Source organism: Xenopus tropicalis, chromosome 3 (genome assembly GCF_000004195.4).
Source record: "Xenopus tropicalis strain Nigerian chromosome 3, UCB_Xtro_10.0, whole genome shotgun sequence".
Classification (NCBI taxonomy): Eukaryota; Metazoa; Chordata; class Amphibia; order Anura; family Pipidae; genus Xenopus; species Xenopus tropicalis.
The window spans coordinates 69929377-69945419 of record NC_030679.2 but is presented as its reverse complement, the minus strand read 5'-3'; the positions used below and the strand labels follow the sequence as shown (position 1 = coordinate 69945419).

Genomic DNA, 16043 nt, shown 5'->3' with positions numbered 1-16043 from the left:
TATTATGCTAACTTGGAACTGTATTATTTAATGCCATAGCCAAAAGTCTGTGTACTTGAATGTAGAACTCATTTATTTATTTATTTATTTTGGCATAAGGTGAAAGCTGCTTCAAAGTATGTGGAAGTACCAGTAAGTATATTTGCAAATTTTATTTTGATGTAATATACTGCATTTATGTCAATGAAGATTCTCATTTATCAAGGTCATGATATAAACACTATCTAGTAGAAATAAGTCTAAAACAACTGGACTTTGCTGAGTTTTCTTAAAAACGTTTTAACCACTTATCCAAGTGGCTTCAGTCCCTACCAGGCATTTGAACTGAAGAAGCCACTTCGATAAGTGATTAAACATTTTCAAGGAAACTCTGAAAAGTCCAGTTGTTTTAGACTTAATTCTACTACAGGTACATATACTGCATCTGTCTATCAATATATATATGGTAAACATATGGTTATCATTTAGTATTATATTAAACCATTACTGTCTAAGCTTGTACCCTATGTGGCAAAATTAACATACATAGAAATTATAAGCAGTGGTAAATCTGAGGGAACAGAGGCTTATTTTATAAATGCTACAAATGCTAGTGTTATAAAGCAGCAGTCATGAGGGCAAAAATAGGAATTGCATAACTGATTGCTTCATGTGCAAAGTCTAATACCAATTTTTTTTAATATCCAGTTATAAAAAGATGCCGGTTGAGAATGTTGCTCCTTAAAGGAGAAGGAAAGGCTAGTAAAGAGTTAATCTCAAGCTGCAGGCATACCTTCAGTTGTCTCAATAGTGCCCTTAAGTCTCCCCATATTTCTCCTGTTCAGATGATCAGAAGCCAAACAAGAGAAAAAACGCTGAGCTGTGTAAAGAAAGTTCCCATAATGCCTCTCTCCTGCACAGACATGCAGACCAAACTGAACATGCTCAGTTAGTTGGACTATGAATCAGCTTCCTGCTGATTGGCTCAGATCCACATTCCTAAGGGGGGGGAGTGAGTTCTTGAGGGAGGGGGGAGCAGGAGAGAGGAGACATCAGAGAGCTGTGTGTCTCTGGCACAAGAATTACAGACACAAGAAATAGTTTGACAGAGAAGTCAGTACAGCGTTTCTGTGAGTGCTTATGGCTGTATTTACATAGACCTTTCTGATAAAGCTTACTTAGTTTTTACCTTTCTTTCTCCTTTAAGGGATGGAGATATTTTGGTTACAGGTGACTCTGAAAACCAAATATGCTTATGAAAATGTTGTTATAATATTGAAAATATTTAGGCAAACATTTTGCCATTGTATAGTTTTTAAACATTTTGCACCGTTACAAAGTTATGGCTAAGTAATAAAGCAGCTTCCCATCCCCCACCCTTGAGAACCTCTGGATCCCTGGATCCTGGATCTGTGTCAGTGACAGAGTAGAGTGAAAGCTAATTTGTTGTGGTATGTCATGATGCCACACCCCTCAACAGCAAACATGTGCAAAGGAAAAGTAAAGGAATTTGTAAAGGAGTGTCAGATAATGTAAGAGTGAATTGGGTTGAATTTTTAGAACTTCTTCAAAGTCTTTAGGAAAAGATAGTTCAGGTGGGGGTTGAAAATCATATGTCAGTCAGGAATGGTTGGACTTCTCTTCTCTGCTCAGACCACAAGTTGCCTGTCAGTACTAAGCCAAGTTAAGCAAATTGCAGTACACGATAGTTCTCCTTTAATCTAATCTTTTGCTTAAAGAATACAATAAAGTTACAGGACCCACTCTGTAAAGGGTCCTTATAGCTCAAACAAATTGTCAGTGGCTGACACAAGGTATGGTAAAGGGCATGGTACTAAAAGCAAAGTTAATGTGTACATTACGCATTCATGGAATACACATTGAATGTATTACAGAGCTCATTTTTGTTTAAGCCAGCAGAGTTTTTCATATTTTTTGAGACTTTTTTTTCCAATTTGGAATGGAAACCTATGGAATGAAGAAAGCTGATGTAATTACATTATTTACAAAGGTACTGTGTTTCCCACATGGCAAATATAGGTCCATATAATAGAGATCTGCGGTGGGCTAGTTCTTTGTTAAGGTTTGTTAAGTTTGTTAAGGCATCAAATTAAAGATTATGTTCTGAAGAATGACATTATGAGTAGTAATTAGCATGGCTGTATCAGCGACAGATTGTGTCAAACAAATTGCTTATTTCTTAACTTTTATGATAAGGTACAAAGAAGCTTGGACAGTGGTGTTGTAGCAAATGTTATCTACTTGGATTGTGGGGATAGAAATTGACATAATTGAAAGTAATGATGTAATAGTAGGACATTAATACAAGCAATCAAAAGGGTTTGTTAATCCCGTGAATACCTATGATTCATTAAATATTTATCAAGTCTAAACCCATTTCAAAGAGTGAAGTGAGTATTATAGTGATCTTGCATCACGTGAAATCCACAAATATCACCTTCATATCACCTCTCTGTTTATCCAGAGTATTTGTTGAATCTCTTAAGTACCAAGGGCTAAAAACACTTAACTACCCATAGGGGCAACCTCACACTAAGAGACCCAATGCCCTCCACAATAGGTCAACCCTCAAGGTTCTCCAACTCCAAACTTCCAAGGAGTATCTATGGATTAATGATGAGGCAGAATTTATACATGAAGACTTTTCTGTTATGCCTATACTTCACCATTTGCCCAGTGTCTTTAAGGGACTGGATAATATGTTTTCATTTTAGGACCCCTTTAGCATGCCTGTTATTAAAGGAGAACAAACAAGTAGAGTTACAAGTAATGCTGGCCATTGTTTCTTGGGATTCTGTACCAGCAATCACAACCCTTTATCAGTGACAATCTGTGCCTCTGAAGATGCCCCAGTAGCTCCCCAATTACAAAATGGAGTTACATTTTAAAATGGAATATAACAGGCTAAGCCTCACAGCATCAGCTTCTGTGACAGATGAACCTCATTTTCTGCTTGAGAGTTTGAGATCACCCCTAAGCTTGGCTTCTTAACAGCTGCTCAAACCTCACTGAGTATGTGAGAGCCATTGACACAAATTAACAAAATCCAAGATGGGAGCTCCTGTGATAACTTTATGGGCCTTGGTCATTATTGTTATGAAGATGCTGAACCAATAGGCTGGTAGACTTGGAAGTTAGTATATAAAATATTATATTTATAGCCATATATTAAATATTATATTTAAAAAATATATAAAATATTGTATTTAAAGCTATATTTATTTTTGGGGTTTAGTTCTCCTTTAACCCTTTTACTGCCAGCCATTTTGGTCAAAGCGGAACTTGTATTGCCAGACAGTTTTTGAACATTTTGCACTGTTTCACTTTAGGGGCCTTTCCTCGGGGGGACTTTTAGTTTACCAAGGAAAACAATATATTGTTTTTTTCAGAACAACCTAAGCTTTCAAAATATGGTAGAATTTTTGTGTAATTCCAATTCTGTAACAAGATATAGGCTTCTAAATGTCTAAAAATGCAAAAAAAATCAAATTTTCCATAATATAATCACACATACTAGAAACAAAAATTATTTTATGCACGAATATACAACTGATTTGGAAAGTCCCATGTCTCCTGAACGTGCCAATACCAAATATATATAGTTTTATGGAGATTTCTCACTTGTATAGGTCAAAAACTCCCAGCAGTACACTACCAAATTCCCAAAGCACTGCTCCAAAAAAACTGCATACTTTGGATTTCAAGGCCAAAATTCCACTAACAGAAGGTTTATCCCAGAAAATTGTACATTTTTGGAAAGAACAGATTCTGGGGAATACAGAATAGGCACAACTGTCTGTCTACTCCAAACTATCAAGTCGCAATGCTTTCCTAAAGTTATTGGTTTTTATCAAAATTTGTGATTTTTTTTTAAAAATCGCTTCAAAGCTTCCAGTCTATAGTATCTTATCTCCTACAGGTCATAAAGTAACCAAATAAAACACCCTAAATATGAATGCCTGGGGTCCACTGAACAGTTTGATGCCCAATATGTATAGGTTTACCTAAGTATGTGGCATGTAGGGGCCCCAATGTGAACATACCCCATATGAACTGTCATTTCTGTCATTTCAGCTTCTGCAAAATCAACACATTTACATCATTATATGTGGGATGAAGCTAGTAAAAAGTACGCTCACCCCAGAAAGTCATATATTTTTGGAAAGTACACATTCCCCCTAATCTAAAATGGGTACCCATGTCTTTCTACTCCAAAGTACCAAGCTGCACAGCTTTTCTAAAGTTAGCAATTTTGATGACATTTCCAAAAATCCCCTCAAAGCTTCCACTTTGAAGCATCTTATCTCCCACATAGCATTAGGTACCAAGATAAAACACCCTGAATTTGAACGCCAGGGGTCCACTGAACAGTTTGATGCCCAATATGTATAGGTTTACCTAAGTATGTGGCATGTAGGGGCCCCAATGTGAACATACCCCATATGAACTGTCATTTCTGTCATTTCAGCTTCTGCAAAATCAACACATTTACATCATTATATGTGGGATGAAGCTAGTAAAAAGTACGCTCACCCCAGAAAGTCATATATTTTTGGAAAGTACACATTCCCCCGAATCTAAAATGGGTACCCATGTCTTTCTACTCCAAAGTACCAAGCCGCACAGCTTTTCTAAAGTTAGCAATTTTGATGACATTTCCAAAAATCCCCTCAAAGCTTCCACTTTGAAGCATCTTATCTCCCACATAGCATTAGGTACCAAGATAAAACACCCTGAATTTGAACGCCAGGGGTCCACTGAACAGTTTGATGCCCAATATGTATAGGTTTACCTAAGTATGTGGCATGTAGGGGCCCCAATGTGAACATACCCCATATGAACTGTCATTTCTGTCATTTCAGCTTCTGCAAAATCAACACATTTACATCATTATATGTGGGATAAAGCTAGTAAAAAGTATGCTCACCCCAGAAAGTCATATATTTTTGGAAAGTACACATTCCCCCGAATCTAAAATGGGTACCCATGTCTTTCTACTCCAAAGTACCAAGCCGCACAGCTTTTCTAAAGTTAGCAATTCTGATGACATTTCCAAAAATCCCCTCAAAGCTTCCACTTTGAAGCATCTTATCTCCCACATAGCATTAGGTACCAAGATAAAACACCCTGAATTTGAACGCCAGGGGTCCACTGAACAGTTTGATGCCCAATATGTATAGGTTTACCTAAGTATGTGGCATGTAGGGGCCCCAATGTGAACATACCCCCATATGAACTGTCATTTCTGTCATTTCAGCTCCTGCAAAATCAACACATTTACATTATTATATGTGGGATAAAGCTACAAAAAAGTACGCTCACCCCAGAAAGTCGTATATTTTTGGAAAGTACACATTCCCCCGAATCTAAAATGGGTACCCATGTCTTTCTACTCCAAAGTACCAAGCCGCACAGCTTTTCTAAAGTTAGCAATTTTGATGACATTTCCAAAAATCCCCTCAAAGCTTCCACTTTGCAGCATCTTATCTCCCACATAGCATTAGGTACCAAGATAAAACACCCTGAATTTGAACACCAGGAGTCCACTGAACAGTTTGATGCCCAATATGTATAGGTTTACCCAAGTATGTGGCATGTAGGGGCCCGAATGTGAACATACCCCCATATATACTGTCATTTCTGTCATTTCAGCTCCTGCAAAATCAACACATTTACATCATTATATGTGAGATAAAGCTACAAAAAAGTACGCTCACCCCAGAAAGCCATATATTTTTGGAAAGTACACATTCCCCCGAATCTAAAATGGGTACCCATGTCTTTCTACTCCAAAGTACCAAGCCGCACAGCTTTTCTAAAGTTAGCAATTTTGATGACATTTCCAAAAATCCCCTCAAAGCTTCCATTTTGAAGCATCTTATCTCCCACATAGCATTAGGTACCAAGATAAAACACCCTGAATTTGAACGCCAGGGGTCCACTGAACAGTTTGATGCCCAATATGTATAGGTTTACCTAAGTATGTGGCATGTAGGGGCCCCAATGGGAACATACCCCCATATGATCTATCATTTCAGCTCCTGCAAAATCAACACATTTACATCCTTTATGTGGGATAATGCTACAAAAAAAGTACATTCACCCCAGAAAGCCATATATTTTTGGAAAATACACATCCCCCCGAATCTATAATGGGTAAATATTTCTTATTGCTACAAAGTACCAAGCGGTAAAGCTTTCCTAAGTTTGCAGATTTATATGACATTTCGAAAATCGCATAAAAATGTTGCAATTTGCCGCATTTATCTCTCACAATTTCTTGATAAAGATCAGATAAAGACAAATCACCCCAAAAAGGAACACCAGAGGTCTACTGAACAGTTTGATGCCCAATATGCATAGATATACCAAAGTCTGCGGTATGTACTGAACCCAAAATGAAAATAGCGCATAAGGATTTCTCGCCTGCCAGCTCAGCTTTTGCACACAGAGCCCCCTGTCAGTGTATTATGTGCCAAAACTTCCCCTAACCATACAGTGACCCCCACAAAACCATATATTTTTGGAAAGTACACATTCTGACAAATCCAACAAGGGTAAAGAGTCCTTTCTACACCAAAGTACCAATCTGCAGAGCTTTCCTAAAGTTATTGGTTTTTATGACATTTCAGAAAATAGCCTAAAAATGTTGCAATTTGTCGCATTTATCTCACACAATTTCTTGCGTACAAAGGCAAGTCACCCCAAATAGGAACACCAGAGGCCTACTGAACAGTTTGATGCCCAATATGCATAGATATACCAAAGTCTGCGGTATGTACTGAACCCTAAATGAAAATAGCGCATAAGGATTTCTCGCCTGCCAACTCAGCTTTTGCACACAGAGCCCCCTGTCAGTGTATTATGTGCAGTAACCCCCCCTAACTATACAGTGACCCCCAGAAAACCATATATTTTTGGAAAGTACACATTCTGATGAATTCAAAATAGGTAAAGTTATTTTTGTACACCAAAGTTACACCTGGCAAAGCTACGCTAAAAACAGATCAGGAACACTTATACAGGGATAAAATGTGATAAAACCACAAAAATTGTGCAAATCAGTGAAACAACAAAATAAGTTACATGACAGTGTAATTAATGGCCAGAATATCTGATCCAATAGTTACGCTGTCAAAATAAACAGTTTTTAGGTAAAAGAAAATAAAAACAAAGTGGTAAAATGAAAAAAAAAAAAAAAAAAAAAAGCAAAACAAAAAAAAACCAAAGTGTTTGTGTATACATGTGTGTACATGTGTAAAAGTTGTGTGATAGTGTGTAAGTGTGTATATGAGTGTAAATAAGTGTATAAAAGTGTGAAAAATGAAAAAAAATAAAAATAAATAAAAAAATGCTAAAATGTGTGCTGTAAGTGTGTGTAAATGTATGTAAGTGTGTATAAATGTATGTAAATGTGTGTATAAGTGTGTAAAAGTGTGTAAATGCAAGAAAAAAAAAACTCCTTACCTGTTCCTGAAGACCGATCGCCTCCTTCCTCATTTGGGCCGGCGCTGGGGGAGAGGGAGGAAGCAGGAAGCAGCAGACGCGATGCGATCGCGTCTGCTGCTTCCTGGAGGGTCCTGCGAGCGATCGGCTCGCAGGACCCTGATGACAGCCCCCCTGGCACATTGCCCAGGGGGGCTGTCATTGTTAGAAGCCCTCTGCAGCGGCGGCACATGCCGCCGCTGCAGAGGGCAGCGCTTAAACGCCAACGACGTATGAGACACGGCAGTAAAAGAGTTAAGGATCCAGCTGTCTAAAATTCATTAGGCATCCATGGAGCTGTTGTACTTGTACCTCTTAGATTTTATTGCATGAACTTTTACAAAAAGATGATTGGATGTGCAATAGACTTTTATATGTTGTTCTGCTGCTAAGATAGTATCAGGTAGCACTCCACTTTTAAGTATATCTGTACGTACAGTATTTTTGTATACTTAAAATAACCAATACAAAATCATTATTTAGAAAAAAAGTTATTTGGAATGCACTGGCACAAATTAAGGTACTTGCAAAAGGAGGCAGAAACTATTTGTTTGAAAGGGACGTGAGTTCTAAAAGCCTTGTTTAACTGCCATTTCCTATTACTTATTGGCAATTAAGAAACCAATTTTGTTGCCGTTCATGATAAAGTGTTTCTGTGAAGCAGAATTTCATTTTTCTGCCCAGCGTGCTGTCTGCAGACATCTCAGACTACCTGTTTATAAAAGGCTTGTACATGACTTACCTTATTTTGAGCAAAGCATAAAAATTCTCCATAGACAAAACTTCAACACCACTACATACTTATGACATTTATGAGTTTTGTAGCTATTTTTGTCAGTGGTGAATTTTTTGTAAAATAGACATAAGTTAAATAAAAACATATGATATGCTTAGTGTGACTCATTTGATATAAATGGCATCTTCCAAAATTCTTCCACACTTACATTTGTAATAGGGGACAATGTTACATTTTACTGACTGGCAGCAACACTAATCCTTTCTGTGTCTGGGTGCTATTGATGGTTTAAGTTATTCAGCTTTTCCTCTTATTTGCTCCATGATTCTGGGCTACCGCCAGGGTTGGACTGGGCCGCCGGGACACCGGGAAAAATCCCGGTGGGCCCCGGCGGCCCAGTCCGACCCTTTCCGGCGCTCCCCCTGCCTGACTGTTCCTCCCCTAACACGTTAATTTTATACGCGCTCGGGGAGGACGTCTGGTAGGGGCACTGCGGGGGTGGGGTTAGGGGGCACGGCCGGTGGGGGCACCTGCAGGGCCCCTGGGGCCCCCCAGTCCGAACCTGGCTACCATTAATATGCCTAAGGCAGAAAAAAAGGTCTTTCATTTTTTTTTTTTTTTTTTTTTTTTTTTTTAAATTGCCTGAGAAATGAAAAAGAAGTGACTTGGAATTACATTTTCCTTACTACCAAGGTAGGGCAGCAAGAACTAATCCATAGACCTTTACATCTTTCTTGCATAATTTAGTTGAAAATATCTACAATAGATGGATTATTAAAATATTGTGCTTAATATTAATGTTAAGAATTCTTTTGTGCTCAACTGATATGGAAATAATACAAGAAAACTTATGAAAACATCCATAAGGAAGTATTTAATTGTGTTTTGTAAACAGTATTCATTCTGAAAGAGTGAATGTTTCCCTTAGGATGTATTAAAACAGAACCATATTCCCACCTGGGTAGAGTAGAATTTGGATTATTCTCAGTGCACTCAGTAAATTGGGCGGGGAAAAGATGTAACCTAGCAACTTACACAAATGCTAATCCTTCTGGTTGGCAAAAAAGGCCAAACCTGAAACTAATACATTACATCTAAACTGTCTTTTGATCTTCACTACCTTAGTATTTAAATGAAACCTTTTTGTCTTCTATCTACAAATAGAGACAGGTATTGTTAATATCCTGGTACAGCTGGGTTTTTTTTTTGCGCTTTAACTGTGAAATTTCACTGATAAAAGATCTTGCCCCAATGTTTATACTGGGTGAGATCTTTCCAATACTAGAAGTAAACCAAGTAACTGGTGGAAATCATACATTTAGGGTGATGACAGTTAGAGAGATTTATCCCTTGTAGGCAAATCTGCGCTACCCTCAAGCAACAAATCTTCCGAAAATACCTTTGCAATGGCGTCAGTGTGAATTGCCAGTAATAACACGTATTAATTGTGTAACTGCCCGAAATCATAAGAAAAAAAGTTTCTAACAATAATAAAGTGCAGAAGAAGGAATTTCCCCATCACCTTAATAGTTTATGCATTGTATAGTGCATAATGTACCAACACATTAATTATATAGTATATTAGTCAGTTAAAAGTGTTGTGCAGACTCTTGAAAAACCAAAGTGCTGCACATACCATATAGAAACCTATTTGGGGGTGAATGCTTGTAGATGTATGTGTAGTATTATCCATTGGCACATACCAAAATAAAAGTAGATGGTAGTTGTCAAACTTTTTCAGTTCAAGTAACCCTTGGAAGAGTAACCTTCTTCATGACACCCTACCCCCCTCCCCTGCCTTGTCCTTATCAGTTGCTACCCTGCAGCTTCCTACAGTGGGAAGGGGTATGACATTTGGGGGTCTTTGTTAAAACATTGTCATTTTTGTAGCTCATTGCTTCAAATATTTATTTTAAAGGGCAAAACTATATTAAGCTACTTATCTGTGGTGGGAAAACATTTAACGTCACACCTCCTAAGTAAGTGAACAATAGCTCAATTAATCAGTGGAATGTTTCAAGAAGCTTTACAGGACTGACATAAGGTATAAGATTGTGTTGATGGGTTAAATTCATTAGGTTTGAAAACAGTCCAATGATCTGAGCATATTAATATTGCCCCAAGATATGTGCAAAAAGAGTTGATTCCTGATCTATAGCATTTGTTTTTGAATTGTTAAAAACTGGCCTGACATTGTTCCTGCTTTTACCACATGACCCATACAGCCAGTATGATAAAAGCAACACATGGTCAGGTTATAACTGGGACAATTACAGTGTGTTTACACCCCAGGATATTTAGATTAATAGGAGAGAGAGAATACTTTGAACAAATCAACTGCCTTACTGCTAGATCCCTATTAGTCACCGTCACCAAAATGGGAAAAATTCAGACTTTTCCCAATTACTGTGCATATTGGGCAATATGGTTCAGAACTTAAGGCAGATATATAAGCAGCAAGAGGGATGTCTCTGATCTGGAATCCTCAAATTAGGGTGAATACCTATTTTTACAAAAAATCATTTTCTTTAACCTAACACCAAAACATTTGGATGGTTTTAATCAACTTCAGTTCCACAGTTTATTCACAGTAGATCAGAACTATGTGACTGCTGTAGATCTCAAATTAACACTATATATATCCCACCTTTGGCCAGTGACTACAGTAACTCTGCTGTCTTTCACTGGAAGACATTTTTATGCAGAATCTAGGTTTTCATATTTTTCCGTTTTTACAACACTTGTTCTTTTGCTTTTACTCCCCTCCCAAGCCCATGTCACTGCCTTTAGAGGCCCTGATGAAGGACTTTTAATTTTCTATCTAAACATTTGGTTAGTAAGTAGCAAAACACTAATAAATGCAGCCCCTTTCTAGCCATTGGCAAGATCAGACCATTAAGACCTCTATTCACTTCCACAAGAAATGCAATGCCAGTAGTATATATATCTTTTTTTTTTTTTTTTTTAATCTTAGTAGTTGAGTAGTAGGTACATACAATTTCAGCAGGTCTAACTGTATTCTAGCCAAAAATGTTCAAATGGACAAGTCTTCATTTTTACGTTCATTTAATAATTACATGTTATGTAGTTAACAAAATAAATAGAATATATAAATTGTCCATCCTCTAACTTTTTCTAAATAGCTAAGCTGGTTCTTGTGTATCTAAATGGATTGCTTTGAAAAATGACCCTGAAATCCTCCCTGCCAAGCATTATCTTGTACATACACCTGTGGGATTAGGTGCAACAGCAGGAAGTAAGAGCATTTACAGCATATAATTAGGAAAGAATTTTTGCCTCCCTGTTTTTAGGCTGCATATCAACCTCATGTTAGGTTAACTAGTGATTAACTCCTGGAAGAATCTATTGCGGTCTGCGCCTTTATTAAGCTTGCCCTTCTGTATTCAGTTACTTGTGTAACCAATGACAAAGTAGTCCTAGACATTGTTTGATTTGTTAATATGCTTATGTTTTCATGCTTCAGTGGTGCCACGCTAGTCTATTTTATCTTCTGTCTACTGCCTTAATAAAATAAATAGAGGGTAAAAGATAAATATCTGATGTAATACAATAAAGGGCATTTCTCTAAAATAGAAAGTGCTAAACCCTAACTGTCATTGCATTCCATATCAGAAATAAAAGCCAGCTTGGTTTGGAACTGCAGTTAGATGTAAACACTAAAAGTAACAAAGATTTAATTTAAGAGAAGCAAGGTAGGGTAATTATTTTGTGGACAGGTATTAAAATGACAGTTTCCTAACCTAGTTTTCAAGGACGGAAAATAAGGGGCAGATTTATCAAATTATCAAATTAGAGCTCACTACAGAAAAATTCACCCACTTTCTATTTATTCCTATGGGATTTTTAGAAGCGTGGGTAAATATTAGAGTTCATCATTTGATAAATATGCTTCCAAAAATCCCATAGTAATAAATGGTAAGTGGGTGAGGGAAAAGAGTTTTGCTGTAGTAAGCTCCAATTTCACACTTTGATAAAACTTCCCCTAAGTCTTGTGAGAGGTGAATGCTTAAATAAATGGGAATTATTATTTGTATATTATTTACAACCATTTCCTAGTAATCATCTCTCTGCATTTAGCCATGGTTCTTTCATATATTACCCCATATTTTAAATTAAATAATTATTAAATATATTAAATATTGCTTGTATTCAAGGTGTGTATATATATATAATGTACTATATCATGAGAATTTTCCAGTTGATTGGTAAAATTAGTGTGTAAACAGAAGGTTATTAGAATTCATGACCGCAGGTATGAAAAAGCTACAGTAAAGAAAATGCATAGAAGCAATGAGCAACTGAGAGGTTCAGAGAAGATAATGGGGAAGTTGCAAAGGAAGTAATCATATACTTTAGTTTCTTTTGTATCCTTTCCAAGTGTTGTTTTAAATAAGAAATGTGTTCTGTTTAAATGAAGGGGAATAAGAGTCTTATTCCCATGCATGCTGGTTTACTATCATTATTATTATAAGAGATAAGCTGTTCCAGTGCTGAATCAGATTAGTGAGTTTGCAGACAACCATATTTAACTGAAATATTATACAGGTATGGAATTTTATTTATGGAAACCCATTATCCAGATTACGAGAAGGCCATTTCCTATAGGTTTCCTATAGGGCCCATTTTAAACAAATAATTTTAATATTTGAAAACAAGTTCCTTTTTCTTTGTAATAATAAATCAATACCTTGTTCTTATGGTAACTAAGCTGCATAAATACATATTGGTAGCAAAACAATCCTATTTGGTTTATTAAATGTTAAATAAAGTTCAAATAGTTGTTGGCTAACTTAAGGTATAGTGATTTAAATTACAGAACGCTTGTTTATCTGAAACCCCCACATTCTAGATATGAGTTCCTCTACCTGTACCATTAAACAGGTAAGGGTTCTCGATCATTAAACTTGCTACACTATAGCCTAATGGCTTAGAATAGTTATTTTTATTTTTAAAAAAAAAAAAAAAAGCCGACTGCCTATAGAATCGTGCAGTATAGCCATTCATATATTTTCTTTATTGAGATTTGTGCTGTAAATGTCTTCTTACTTGATAAAAAGGGTATGTTTTCTCTTCTGGGTCACATGGTCTTTAGTTTCTCTAGTTCTTTTTCTACAGATTGAGGATGTGCTGCATGCTGGTAGATATTTGTGTGTGTATATATATATATATATATATATATAATGCATACTAGGTACTTCTTACTATATTTAATAACCATCCATTGTTTAGTTCTAAATGAACCATAAAAACGTGTCAGGGATGCTCAGCAGTGCTGAAAGCTTTTGTGAAAAGAAATAATGGCTGGCATATAGCCAAGGCTGGTTGGCAAGTTTTCTGTGTACCTTTTACATTCTTACCTATACATCAAACAAATGTTTACTGCTGGTGAACTGACTTTTTTTTAGCATTAATAGTAGGTCAAATAAGAAAACACAATTTTAACTTTTTTGTTTTATTGGAAAATATTGTAAAGGAAAACTTTAGCAAAAGTACAAGTTGCTTCTATTTATAAGACCGTTTAGTCAGCTGTGAAATAGAGGGAAGATTATTAACTTACTGTTCCTCCCCAAATTCACATGTATAAGTACTTATTTTATAGCCTCTGACCTTTTCTTGAATGGCATATCTATTTAGTTCTGGAAATGCTTTCTAAATTAGTCTGTGCTTTTGTTCCAAAAATGAAATAATAACTCTTAAATAAAACCCATTTTCTTCTGTATAGTGATGTAAGCCTAAACTCAGAAGTTGTTTTGTAAGGTTACTTTATTTTTTTCATTAACAAATCTTGTTCTCACTATTCCAGTGGGATGTTTATGAAGATTAATACATTAGCTCTGTTAAGAAAGAAAAAAAGTGTAGATGGATTCATATATACCTTTAACCTATTTATTATGATTGGTATAATCTGGGGAAAACATTCCTTATAAGCATGATTTAAAATAGATTGATCCTAAAACAGCATAGCAACCAAAGCGGGTATAATGTTTTCTTATCTATACACCTATGCTCTTCTAATGTAGATTATTGGTTTAACTCCTTTTGTACTGTGCAAACATCACTGAAATTTATTTCAGGAGAAGGAAAGGTATGTAAGCTTTATCAGAAAGTGCCATAAGCACTCACAGAAACACTGCACTGAGTTCTCTGTTAAAAGAAACAGGATTTGTTGTCTTTGTTTTCCTGTGGCAGTGTCTGTGTAGCGCTCTCCTCTCTCCTGCTCCCTCCTCCCTCAAGAATGCTAAGAACTCCCTCCCCCCCCTTAGGGATGTGGATCTGAGCCAATCAGCAGGATTATAAACTGAGCATGTACACCGGTCTTGGTCTTGGTGCAGGAGCGTGGCATTATGGGAACTTTCTTTACAAAGCTCAGGGTTTTTTTTTTTCCTATGAGGCTCTGATAATTTGAACAGGAGAAATATGGGGAGACTTAAGAGCACTATTGAAAGAACTGAAGGTATGCCTGCAGCTTGAGATTCTCTTTATTAGCCTTTCCTTCTCCTTTAATCAATAGCACAAATTCAATGGTTTTCTCTTGGAAAAAGTGATGTAAACTGTGTCTTATGTTCTTATGTAATGTTTGTTTTTTTGTTTGTGTGTTTTTGTTTTTTTAAAGCTAACAAGGTTTTACACTTTTATGCTCAGATACAAATGGATAAAACCATTACACAAATGTATGTTATGCAAATAATTTTGCTTAAGGTGGCCATTCACAGGCCAATAAAGGCTGCTGAATCAGTCCCTTCAACCTAAGTAGGCAACTTATTGGCCTTTGTTTGGGGTCCACCAAAAGGACATAATGACTGGTATCTGTCAGATTTTGAATTCTTGATATTTTATTGTTTTCTTTTATAAATCTCAAAAAATCTCAGTAAATTGTGGAAAAAGTTGTGGTAGTGTTTTTTTTTCTTCGGTTTAAAAAAATATTAATAAATCTACCCCTTAGTTACTGCCATTGCACTCAATAAATACTTAATTATTAAGGTGCAAACTGTGAATCTTTGCTTGAATTACCCTTGATACCTTTGTGTCTTTGGGGGGGTAAATCTGTGAATTAGTTTCCAGGAAAGATTTTGTGTTGATTATTCATATAGTTGTACTCATATACTCAAATAGCTTCTTAGCTGCAGTCTTTTTTTTTTTGCCTTTCTATAGATTCTATAAAATTTAATTTTCTGGATTGTAAGTTAAAATGACACAGCAAAGCCAAGATAACATTTAGTACACTCATTGACACTCATTTATCAAAAATCATGGCTGGTTTCAACCACAACTTTTTAAAAACATAGTATTGGTTTCTTAAAAAGAAAGTGACCGTGAAAGATAAGAATTGTTGAGATGCTATTGTCGCCAAGGGAAATCTATTTTCAGATTTTGGCAAGAGGTTTTTTTTCATGAAAATGAGACCCTTAGATGCTCTATTGGCGTGAAAAAGCACAGAAAATATTATGATTGTGACTTTTACCACAATTTCCTCACCATTGTGATTATCTGATTTGTAATAAGTACTTTCATCTTAAAAAAAACTGGTCAATGTATATCCTGCCTCAGTTACTAATTATGGTTGCAGTGCTAGTTAATAAAATGTGTACAAAATTGTAGATACAAGAACACCAAGAGGCAGATCTCAAAGTGTGAGATTATAGTTCACCCACTTTCTATGCATTCCTATGGTATTTTTAGAAGCATATCTATCAAATGGTAAACTCTAACTTTCCTCCACTGATAAATACGTTGCAGCAGCAGTAACACTAAATTCTGGGAGAAGAATGCTGCATTGTGGCTAGAAAACATGGCAGTGTAG

At 36.2% G+C, this 16043-nt stretch overlaps 1 protein-coding gene across 8 annotated transcripts in view; it reads left to right on the top strand.

Moving 5' to 3' along the window:
- cadps2 (Ca++-dependent secretion activator 2) overlaps positions 1 to 16043 on the top strand; it is a 184501-nt gene that overhangs the window by 145929 nt on the left and 22529 nt on the right. For all 8 annotated transcript variants that reach the window (XM_018092294.2, XM_031898988.1, XM_031898987.1 and 5 more), the window contains one exon: positions 100 to 132. In XM_018092294.2, coding sequence (XP_017947783.1) covers positions 100 to 132 — 33 coding nt within the window. The remainder of the gene's footprint in view (positions 1 to 99; positions 133 to 16043) is intronic.